At 37.0% G+C, this 12,564-nt stretch overlaps 1 protein-coding gene across 1 annotated transcript in view; it reads left to right on the top strand.

Moving 5' to 3' along the window:
- The first annotated feature begins 2,308 nt into the window (after positions 1–2,308).
- The window catches only part of LOC134754162 (sterol regulatory element-binding protein cleavage-activating protein), an 80,291-nt gene continuing 70,035 nt past the window's right edge, over positions 2,309–12,564 (top strand). Inside the window, exons 1-8 of the mRNA XM_063690283.1 lie at positions 2,309–2,877; positions 2,965–3,083; positions 4,184–4,291; positions 5,978–6,086; positions 7,226–7,412; positions 8,260–8,405; positions 9,928–11,109; positions 11,749–11,957. Of these exons, the coding sequence (XP_063546353.1) occupies positions 2,759–2,877; positions 2,965–3,083; positions 4,184–4,291; positions 5,978–6,086; positions 7,226–7,412; positions 8,260–8,405; positions 9,928–11,109; positions 11,749–11,957 (2,179 nt within the window). The 5' untranslated portion in view covers positions 2,309–2,758. The remainder of the gene's footprint in view (positions 2,878–2,964; positions 3,084–4,183; positions 4,292–5,977; positions 6,087–7,225; positions 7,413–8,259; positions 8,406–9,927; positions 11,110–11,748; positions 11,958–12,564) is intronic.

Here is a 12,564-nt window from a genome sequence, read left to right as displayed (position 1 = left end):
AAATTAAGATAACAACTTGTGCAGCTTGTGCTGCTCTATATAATACCAAAAGAGTTGGGCGAAACCCGACTTACAGTGCCCGGTGCCTTCATGGTCCTCACACTAAACATGACAGGCGAAGCCCGATATATGGCGCTGATCGCGCTCCATTGCAGGGCAATAAACTAAATTTGTACTAGGTAGATTAAAATCAAATTTCAAAATATACGAGTAGCAATCTGGTTGAAAACTAGGAGTATCGAACACACACACGCACACCACAGGGGGCGACAAAAATCGGCAAATAATGCCTGTTATTTAAACACTACCTACTAAAATAAGGTGCCGGCTAAAACGTAGTTCAATCAATCAATCAATAAATCAATCGTTTATTGATAACAAGCGTTACACGGCAAAGTCAAGCGTTCCAGTGCAAAGTCAAGGCGGAAACGAGGCGGCGGCGTCGATTTTTTTATTTTACTACGTAATTTTAACTAGACGGTGGGCACTTGACAGGGGCGGCCAAATGGTAGCGGCAAAATTCTGGTCGACCCCGGGCCCAACAAATAAAATTTTTTTGGCCATATTTTTGCCGCCCCCTAAATCTGCCGCCCTAGGCTTCAGCCTACTCAGCCTAATGGTAATTCCGCCACTGGATTCTAAACCTCGCTTAAAGCCTGTTTCGCCAAGCCACTAACTGTGCCGAAAACGAATCGACAGTGCTGCGCGGAATTTGACAGCTTTAGTACATCAGCAGCCTTCTGTGGCATAACATGTCAGCCCATATCAAATTATTAATTCAGAAAGCCACATAAAATGCCTTCTTGTGCGGTAAAATGGTGCCGCAACAATTCAATAAAACACAAGAAAAAGGATGGGATTAATTGGTTTGCGTAAGTTTAATTCCTAAACACGATAAATAATTATTTAAATTAGCAGACTGTTGAAGACTAATACGCTAAACCAAATGTCGTAACTCTATCCTTCTTTCATAATGACTTATGCCTTTTTCATACGGGGTGGCAGAATGGGGATAGCGTTTGGATGGGATAGCGTTATACAACATATCTATGACCAAGCATCAAGCAACTCCGATTATTTGTTTTTATGTAAAATATTAAGAACGGTGAAAATCTCTTACCCGGTAAACTTCCTGTTTTATTTACTTATTTTAGTTTCCCAAAGGACCCGGAACAGAAAATTCTATGGACAGATGCTGTTACTTTAGAGAGGCAGGAACCAAATTTATTCCCTAGCCCAACCACGCGAATTTGTAGCGTACATTTCAAAGAAAGTGATTAGGTACTATACAAATAGTTTATTTACCAAATATTTTACAAATTGACATCACAGATACACATCACATCACAGAGACACTATGAGACTAATATTACAAGCGAAACTCTTTTTCTAATTACACTTATTAGAAAAGTAGAAAAGGGCCTGGGGCCGATTGCATAGCAACATGTAATAGTTATTTGTGCAACAAGAGAGGAAAGTTGGTTTTTCTTGCGAGTGTTTATTTTGAGTCCCGAGAAAGCGAAAGATTCTATAATTGAATCACGAGCGAAGCGAGTGATTCTAAGGTAGAATCTTGAGCGTAGCGAGGGACTCAAAAACACGAGATGTAAAATAACTTTGCTCTCGTGTTGCACACATAATTTTTCACCTCAGTAGTGAGAACATATTAAAGGTTAAAATGTATTTCGAATTACACAGAATAAACAGAAAAAAAAAGTATTATAATATGTACGATACGATAAGATACGATACGAGGGAGTGACGAAAGTAGGCTTGTTCGAGCTGCTGAGGTGAAAAGAAAATAGTGCCATGCTTTGTCCTTATCACCGACCGGGTTTTTTTCATGGTCGGGTTATGGCAGCATAGGTAGGAAGCGATGGCGAAATACCGAAATTCATAAGAGTGAAAGAGAAAAAGAATTATGCTGCCATACATTAACCAGTGTCTAATAACTACTATACTATGTCAATGACGATAGCGCACTCTAGGGGTAAAATTTGAAAAGTAATTCTGTTCTGTCTTGTCCCGTCTGGGTGTATAAATAGTTTATTGAATAAATCGATAGATGTCGCAAGCATAGGTCGTTTTTCTTGAAGAAATTAGTTTTAATAATAAATAACTAATAAATTATTCATCTTGATAAGTATTATTATTAAATACTATCGAGCTCTGTGTATCGTTATCAATTATTTTAAATTTGACAAATTTAATTATTGCACTTTTGGCTCTATGATCACTATTCCGAAGGACATGAGACATTATTACCTATTACATATTAAAAATAAAAAACAGAACGTCAAACGAAACCAACATGTCAAATGTATTATTTGGAACTTTTGCCCCTAAACCCGTAATGTGTTTTATACAATTACCTGTAAGATTTTGTTAAAAATACCTATTTATTTGCCTTCTTTAAATTGACATATAGGTAATTATTACGATTCGTTTTGCGATGTGTTAATTTATAATGGAATGTTTTGTCGTGAAGTGTCAATAGTGCTGTCAACATTGCGTGGTCGGTCAATTGGTGCAATACAAAGCTATACTATTCCAAAGAAAAATACTTAGAAGGCGGCATGTAAATGCATGATGCAAACCACAGAAGCAATTGCCGTCATTACATCAAGACATGCGATCATCATTGAAATGCACGATTGTGGAAACCCGACTCCCGATATAAAGTTCCCATTAACCTGGCTCAATATTATTGTGAAGTATTCTTGAACTCTGGCCGCTCGTGTTCTGTCGAAGGCGCAAAATGGCAGGGAGTACCTTACCTGAGCGTGTAGCACAAATATACTACACATATGGTTTGTTCTGTTCCTCAAATCCCATTGCAGTAATAGGCTTTGCTCTCTCAATTGTACTATTTTGTTGGTGAGTATTATAAATCACATTTTACTAGACTACCATGATTAAATTATTATTATAGAGCATTAATGAATCATGTATTTTTGTTTATAGTTACCCATTACTAAATGTACCCTTGCCAGGAAACATACCAATAGTTGTCAATTTGCCATTACTTGATACCATGGAATTGAATAAAGCAAATTGCAACAGTAACTACTGTCCACCAAAAGGTAAGTTTATGAAATAGGTGAAACTAATTCAAATCTTATTATTCAATAAATTGAACATTGTAATAGTATTGTCATAGAGGACTATACCCGACAGGGGTCCTTAATATAGTAAAATGAAAGACAATACTATAAGAAAACTTTTATTTTGTAAAACTATTTAAGGAAAAATAAAGGCTTAAATAAAATAAAATAAATTGTCATAGAGAAATAAGTAAGCATAGAGTGCTCACTCCATACATCAGTTTTGTTACCAAAACAACTATTATTTTCATAAAATAAAACTATGAAAACGGATTATATCGCGTATATTGAATTTATAATACATCCCGACGTTTCGAACCCTTTACAGCGTTCGTGGTCGATATAATCCGTTTTCATAGTTTTATTTCATGAGTAACTATCGCGGTAACCGAAGACAATATTATATTATTTTCATAGTCGATATCTAGCATCAAATAGCGGAATAATCAGTACTGCTACTCGACAATAGATGTCGAGATGAATGGAAAGTCTAATGCTTGGTATCCCAACACTTGTATGAAAAAAGTTGATTAGACATGTTGTCCTTCTTATTGCACAATTAAAAAACAAGTACAAATGGCGGACTTAATGCCTTAAGGCATTCTCTACAAGTCAACCAATATACATATGTGGAAGAGAACTCTATTAGGGATAAGTTCGCCTTTGTAACGTATTTTTAGTTACTCGCGCGACATGTGTGTTTAGCTAAGTTAATATGTCTCACAGTAGTTTAAATTTGAAGATTGATCGTCTCCAAAGCCCATAGTAAATATTTTTCCAACTCAAACTCATTTTTGTTACTGTGTTTCCTTGCTTGTATAACATAGCACTACAATAACTAAGTCGTAATAACCAGACTATAATGATATTTTGATTTGTTTACCTGTCAGTTCTGATGTTAATTTGGAAATGTTTCATAGTGAAAAAGTTTAATTTCCCGAACTGTTCTTTTCCAGCAGTTTATTATTTACATTATTGTTTTTCTAACAAATTTCATGACCTCTATTATAATAGCTCGAGATGTTCTATGATCAACATACTCAGTACTGAATGCCATAATATTTAACTTATATTTCCAGATTCATCCTCAACATTAGAACTACTGTTTAACGAGACTCAAAAACTACCATATGTTTGGGCAAAAGACAAACCCTTACTTTATGTGCAACAAATCATACTCAAAATAGGTGTGTATAATTAATACTAACTGCAGATTTCAGTTCAACAAATGATGTTCTTTTAACACTGATATACTTACATTTAAACTACATACATCATTCCACCAGGATTTTACTGTAAATGCCACCTTTTGGTCTAATAAAAAATAAAATATCTGGGAGACCGAGTTTCGCTCGGAAAACATATAAAAACTGAGAAATGCGCGTATAAAACCTAGCTAGATCAATTTTTCGCCCCCAAAAACCTCTTTATAGCAAATTTCATCAAAATGGTTAGAGCCGTTTTCGAGATCCCCGAAATATACACGGTGTTACTTGAGCCACTGAAAACCTGAGACACCCCAACAGATTTTTTTTATTTAAAACTCATCTTGAGTATTTACTCTTTAATCCGATAAATTATTATAAAAAATATTCGTTGTTTAGATTTCTTAACAATTCTATTCGGCTTCGACTGGTAATTCTACACAAGATACTTCGTTGTTTTAGTGACATCAAACAATTGCTAGTTACCATTGTAAACACTGTTAACTGACCATTTGCATACCTTACTGCAACGAGATAAGGTTTACCAATGGCCAGTTAAGGATGTTGCTCATTGACAAATAACGTGTGAAATGCTAGTTATTGATATTGTTGCATTACAAACTTGTAGACTGAGCATGTAAAAAAATAAAAAAATAATAAAAAAATTACCCCCATTAAAATATAGTGCAATCAATTGTCCTATTGATTCTGAACAAACTGTTTTTAGGTTTTCAGTGGGTAATGAAACACCGTGTATATTATATATATAAAGATTTATACAAGAATTGCTTGTTTAAAGGTATAAGATAAAATAAAAATAGCCTATTTCTACTATTACATATTTTGATTACATAATAATATATTTAATCAGTTTAAAGTTTATTCGGGTAATAGTAGTCGCCTCCGTGGCGTAGGCCTCCCCCAAGCTCTTCCACAGTGCTCTGTCACGAGCCTTACGCATCCAATCGACACCCGTTATTTCAGTGAAGACATCCCTCAATCTCTTCCTCGGGTGTCCTTGACCTCTGTTCCCTTCGTACGGGTACCATTCCACGTTTGGTGGAATGGTACCCTTTTGGTTTTATAGGTTTGTGCAAATGAAGACCATTTTATGTGCACAAGACTGGTAATTCCTATCCTTGCCGAGTAATTCCTAAATAAGCATGGCTTATGCGCCGGCAACACTGTGTCCTGCAGCCTATTATTAACATGTTCAGTGCAGCACAGGTCATATTGACCCCAGACTTATGTATTGACCGGGATATGACTATGATTACCTTTTGTATTGTTTTTGAGATGCATGTAACTGTGTCGTAGTAAATATCGGGAGCTCAAAAACATTTCAAAAGGTAATCACGGTCTATATCCTGATAAATATAAGTCTAGTGAAAATAACCGTGAATCATTCAAAACTCACATTGACCCTGTACAAGTATGGTTAACTACGAGTTAACTTAATTGCCACACTGAAGGTGTCATACATCTTATAACTATATTTTAAGTTTTAAGAACCTAGTTATGTTATGCCACACTAGGTAATTTAATCATATAATCTAAATAGGACAAAACCAGGAAAAATTGTACTCTATTTCAAAATGTATTAATGGTGACATTGGTGACACTTGTAAATAAAAAATAACTATTATATAGATTGTAATTTATATGTAGGTGTATCACCCTGGAATAGCAACCTGCGTATGTGGGATGCATTTAGAGCTCCCCTGCAAGAAGTATTTCGGTTGCTAGAAACTATAAAAAATCATGAGGATCCTGAAACGTAAGTGGACAATATTATTTCGTATCGACAACCTGATCATCATGATTTTAAAGCCCGGTTCACATTGGTCTGACGTGTCGTGTTGTGTCGTGACGGTCGTGACGCATATCGGTTTCATAAATTTAATATGGTTGCGTGTACATTTGTCTGACGCATCGTGCATCAGACAAATGTGAACGCAACCATATTAAATGTATGAAACCAATATGCGTCACGACCGTCACGACACAACACAACACGACACGTCAGACAAATGTGAATCGGGCTTAATATTCACTTGAGTTTAAGGTGCACACACTTGTTCCTATAAATATATTAAACAATAAACAGCCACGCATACATACAAGTCATTGTGTTTAGGTTTACCTATTTACTTTCAACTACAACAAACTGGCATTCATCTTAACATTTACTTTTGTCAATTAGGTATATGTAGGTATTTCTAGGGTTCCATAGTCAACCAGGAACCCTTATAGTTTCGCCATGTCCGTATATCTGTCCGCCCGCGGCTTTGGTCCGTGATTGTTAGGGCCGGTACAGACTGACTGCAACTTGTATGGGAACTGCACGCCGACGTTGCAGTTGACGTGCAGTCGGCGTGCAGTTCCAATGCCTATATATTTGAACAATGGGTCAAAAAATTATGAAAAAATTCATGCAAGTAAAGCTTAGTAAATACTTTCAATTGAAACTATAGCGAACATGATCGGTTGAGCCATTTTTTAGTTTGCAAAAAGTCTTCCCTTCTTAGTAAAAGTGCTGCAAAGGTTTTGTAACAAGCGTGTAAATACGCAACCCTATACTGAGCATGGCCCAACATGCTCTTGACCGGTTTTTTCATGTGTGAGTTGAATTTATATGAAATGTAGAAATAGAATTAGTCAAAAAAAGTAAGGATGAACTGTAAATAAATCTAGCTTTCACGGCAATGTCAGTATTTGAAGGAATGATTTTGCTTTTTATTAATATTTGAATGCCTCCAGAATGTTGTATAGTTATTGAAATGACTTATGAACCACTTTCTTTTTCACTTTCTTATTATTAAAAAGAAATGATTGTGATTTTAGTTTTATTAATTTTATTATTGATAACATAATAATATTTGAATCTTATATTTAAATCGACATTGTATATTTTAGTAAAGGCAGCTTGTCCCAGTACTGCTACCAAATAGGAGGCATAAAACAGCGAAACTGTAAAGCAAGCTTAGAGCGGGTGCTGCCTGAATACAGCTGCCTCTTACTCTCTCCCGCTAACTTGTGGCAGCAAAACCTGCAGACATTCTCAATGGATGTCAATGTTGTTAATACCGTTCTCTCTTACCAAGTAAGTCATGTTTTGTTTAATTTTAATTAGAAACTAACAGTCCTACACAAAAATAATGTGGTGTTAGAAAGTAAGATGAAATCCACAAGCCTCAATTACAAAATGAGTTTGTCTAAAAGACGTTTAATCTAAATTCATTTTACGCTTGTAGTGAAACTAAATAAAGAGATGAACAACTTAACTGTGTATAATACAACAAGTGATGTTATTAAATAGTGTATGGTGGTCCGTTAATGGCTGTTACAAAATGTTATATAGTATCATGTTGTCCCTGACACACGATGTTTTATAACAGCCTATGTGGAAGCACCATAACCATGGAGGAGGAGGAGGAGGAGGAGGATACATTGGGATTGATCCCTGTGTGGTATCCTTTTAAACATTTTTATTTAGCTTAACTTTGAACCACTTCTCGGTGTCTGTTTGAGCTGTAATTTGGCACACCGACTTCCGTATATTCGATGACAATGCATATGCTAACATGGAGCTGATCTTATGATGCAATCGGAGGGTAGTCAATGGAACTGTTTGATGAAAAAACTTATTAAAAATAATTTTGGACAGTAACTTGTTTATTGGTTATTATTTCAGGAGCTTATTAATTGTGAGTCCATGTTAGTCTATATAAGCGTTATCAGAATATGTGGTTTTGATCGAGATTTTAAAAATAACCCTAAATTACTCGATAATGTTCTGTGTATTTGTCATTGTCTTATTGATCTTGTGGTAGTAAATGTAGTAATACAATAAATCCGTAAATTAGTTACAACTCACATAAGAGATACATATCAAGATTTCTTTTAAAATAAAAATCATCTAATGTGTTTCGTTTATTATAATTGTGCAGAACCTCCCAAAGAGCAAAGCGTCCATAGCAGAGATGGCATTCGGCATGCAGCTGCGGGACTGCGGCATAAAGCGCTACCCGCTGCGCGCGCGCCCGCGCGTGCTGCAGTACGCCGTCACCGTGTTCTACCAGCGCCTCGAACCCAGGTCACGCTCACCTCTGCACTAAACAGGCTACATGACAAGTTTTTAATAATGGTATCGGGGGGTTATTCCCACTAGTTACCACCAAGTTGTTACCAGTGGTAGTAGTAGTTACCATCAAAAATTTTTGTTAGAGTTCAATACTAATAAAAACCAGTGTAAATACAGGTTGTTTTTATAGACGCCTGCAATAATTTACGGGTGAAGATGTAGGTCATACTAAATTACTAAAACGTGAGTCTTCATTTGAATTTGAATTTCCGACCTCACAAAAAACCGAATTTCTGAATAACGAATTACTAAAACGTGAGTCTTCATTTGAATATCTCTGAATTTCATTTTTCCGACATTAGAAAAGACCGAATTTCTGAATACCGAATTTTCTTATTTCCGATCGCACAATGATTTTTCAGAATTTAAGAATTCGGAAAAAAAATATTTTCGGAAAAGTGTAAAATCGGAACTTTAAGCTTTCGGTAAAATGACAATCGGATTTTAAGTTTTCGGAAATAGCACATTCGTGATTTTATTCCATCGTGTTTTTTAAAATCGTAATTTTGATATTTCGGACTTATAAAAAATCGGGATTATAAAAATCGTGGGTATAAAAACCGGAAAAACATATTTCGGAATATTTGGGTGTTCCCCGTCTTGAAGTATGGAAAACAAGAAAATTGCGATTTTGACGGTGAATTTTTTTTAAATAAAATGTAAACATCGAATGGTACCATTTTTTTATTTGTGAAAGTTTAAAACAGTTTTTTTTAAACAAGAGGGATTGTGTTTTTTATCATGTATACTTGTAATTTTATATATCTATTAAACTAGATTTTATTATAAAATTACACATGTATCATCATCTCTATAGGTACTGTATCACTTGTCTACTAGATACATACGATACGAGTACCTATGTGTAAGCCAACTCGCGCTCGTTTACATTTACGAAACATTTTATTTAATGACAATTCGTAAATGTAGGTTAGGCCTGCACACCACTGATGGTCAGTTAGGACTTTAAGTTTAGTGCTATTACGGTTATTAGTACTCACATAATTAAAAAAAAAATGTCCAGAAAATAATGAAGCTGATGCGTGGTGGCCAAGGGTCTTTGTAGAAACTTCAATAAAGCGGTCATACGGGAGGTTGCAAGAGCACAACATATGTATAAGGAGCGGTGGATATTTTGCAATGATTAGTATTGATTGTACAAGCACTTGATTTGCGGATCACATGATAACATGAGCATTGTAGCGTGGACAACTTTACTTCCGGTAGGTAAATATTGTAAGTAGGACCGAAACTTATATCGATAATCGTATTTCACCTGTGACGTTTATAACACAACTTTATTGATAGCTCAGGCTGCCTAAATACCTAAGGGTAATTCAAAACAATCATGGCTCGGCCACCGGTGGACTTGGTCACTTTTTCTTTAGTGTATGATATCTATTATTTCAGTTTATAATCATGGCTAGTTAAATAAATGCTTGTAATAAATAATAATATTAAATTACATTTACAGGTTTTTAAATTCGCTGACGAAAAAGTTGCGAGCAATGTACCCCTTGTACCAAGAGCAGCCGTACACGCACTCGGAGGAGCTGACCCTGGTGTACTACCCGGGCCAGTTCAACTACCGCGAGCTGGTGCCGCTCATGATCACCTTCGTCGGGATATTCCTCTACGTATACTTCTCCTTGAGGAAGATCGAGTACATACGGTCCAAGCTGGGACTGTCCGCGTGCGCGATGGTCACCATCGCCGGCAGCCTATCTATGTCTATGGGAATATGCTTTTATTTTGGCATCTCGTTGAGCCTCCAAGGCAAAGAGATCTTTCCTTACCTTGTGATTATCGTCGGACTAGAGAATGTTCTCGTGCTGACCAAGAGCGTGACCTCCACGGACTCGAGGCTGGACGTCAAGATCCGGCTCGCGCAAGGCCTGAGCAAGGAAGGCTGGTCCATCACCAAAAATCTACTTACAGAAATAACCATTTTGACTGTCAGCTTCTTTACTTTTGTTCCATTCATTCAAGAATTTTCAATATTTATGATAATCAGTTTAATTTCCGATTATTTTGTTCAAATGGTTTTCTTTGCAACCATTCTTGGAATCGACGTTCGGCGAATGGAATATTTTCAAGATCAAAATAACAAATTTCATCTTAAAGAGTACTTTAACGCCAACAACGCTCTGAATTGGCGGTTTGAAAATACCTACTTGGACGAGAGCAGCATGTCGCCTCTTAGAATGACCAAGTCGAAATCGCATCCGAGGTTGAATGGTTTGGCGCAAAACAGTCCGACGGATGTTCTGGCGAAGCGCAAGTCTAGTCCGCAGGCGCAGGACCAGAAGGTGCCGAAGCGGATCCGCCTGGTTAACATGTGGGCGAGGACGCGGTTCTTCCAGCGCGCCTTCATGGTGTGGATGCTGGTATGGATATCGATGATAGTCTACAATTCGGGTGTAGTCGATTATTTTATAACTAATCTCGAAAAACCGGACCTCAATAACGAGATGGACAAAAAGAGTGACGAGAATTTTCCGCAAAAGCAATCGGTTGATGTGTTTTATGATGACAGCAATAGCAGCCCGATTGTGTTTTCGCCGCTTTTGGAAATGTCTGATCCCGATAAAAGCGTGGGGAACGCGAACGACACTATACTACTGAAACATTCGCCTCACTCCCGTCCGTGGTCGAGGTTAGTTACATTTGAACCTATATTCTGGAAATCTAAATTTCGTCAATGAGGATATAATAAGATAGAACGGTACTGTCATTGTAAATTTTGTAACCACTGTAAATTCACTGCCATCTATCGACATACTTTAAAACTAAAAATGAAGATTTAAAAAAATACGTTAAAATGTATTTAAATATGGATAAATTATTTTTTTATTTGCATTAATTATTTTTATATGATTTTGACCCAAGTTCTTTCACTGGTATGCGTTAAAATTATAAATAACAAACGAAACAGTCAACGCCCTCTATACGAGTGTAGGCCAAAACTAGTGGCGCCATCTGATCGAGAGTCAAATTTTCGTGATTTTCGAGGTACGTTTTTTCCTTAGACTGTATCCATCTATTACGGAGTTATATCTATCTTTGATTTCGTTATCTACTACCTCTCTATGTTACTTGCATATTCGAGCGTTAGAGCGGCAAATAGATGAATTATAAAAGAAATGGTTTAAGTATGCCCCCTGTTACTGATTGAAATATAAATGACGTAGGTACTTTAACGTCACAACTTTATTTACTTTCGCTAGCGAGTCGTTATTATGATGGTTGGCTTTTAAAACCACCGAGCTGGTCATAGTGAGGATGTCGGTTGCAGAGTGTCGGCGTACCACTGGTCGGCGATCCTCGGGCAGTACAACGAGTCGCTGGCGGGGCGCGTGGTGGCGGTGCTGCCGCCCGTGCTGCTGTCGCAGCGCGTGTCGCCCGAGCGCGCAACCGCCGTGCGGCTGCCCGACGAGCGCGACCCGCCGCCGCTACGCTGGCAGGCGCTCGCCGCCGCGCTCGACCCGCTCGACACGCTGCCCGGTACGCCCTTATCATTTCCAGCCGTTCACCTCTCTATCTGCTAAAGACTATGCTTTTCTACAGTCATGTACATGGCCTCTTTGCAGAGGTTTTACCGCTCCGTCTGATATGTAATGTATTGGTTGGCCTTATACTTATTGCCATACACTAATAAAGAGTGTTATTATTAAACTACTTTTCTCAATAAATAATAAAAAGTAATAATAAATAGTATGTATGAAGTATGTAGTAGTATATTAATTGTATATATTTTAATATTTTTATTCGTGTATTGTATATGTAGTTTATTTATGTTTTTCAGTTGTTTGCAATTGTTCCAAATTCAATTTTCTTACTTTTCTTCTTGCACCATTTCTATTACATCTCTGTTTAGCCCTATGGCTGACTGGTAGAGAATGCCTTTAGGCATTAAGTCCGCCATTTGTATTTTTCTAGGGTTCCGTACCTTGAAAGGAAAAAACGGAACCCTTATAGGATCACTTTGTTGTCCGTCCGTCCGTCTGTCTGTCTGTCAAGACCCTTTTTCTCAAGAACTCGTGGAGGTATCAAGCTGGAATTTATATCAAATACTCAGGTCTACTGTCCCTTAGAGCGGTGAAAAAACCGG

The sequence above is a fragment of the Cydia strobilella genome, chromosome Z (genome assembly GCF_947568885.1).
Source record: "Cydia strobilella chromosome Z, ilCydStro3.1, whole genome shotgun sequence".
NCBI classification, from domain to species: domain Eukaryota; kingdom Metazoa; phylum Arthropoda; class Insecta; order Lepidoptera; family Tortricidae; genus Cydia; species Cydia strobilella.
The sequence above is the reverse complement of the archived record's forward strand: the minus strand, read 5'-3'. Positions and strand labels throughout refer to the sequence as shown.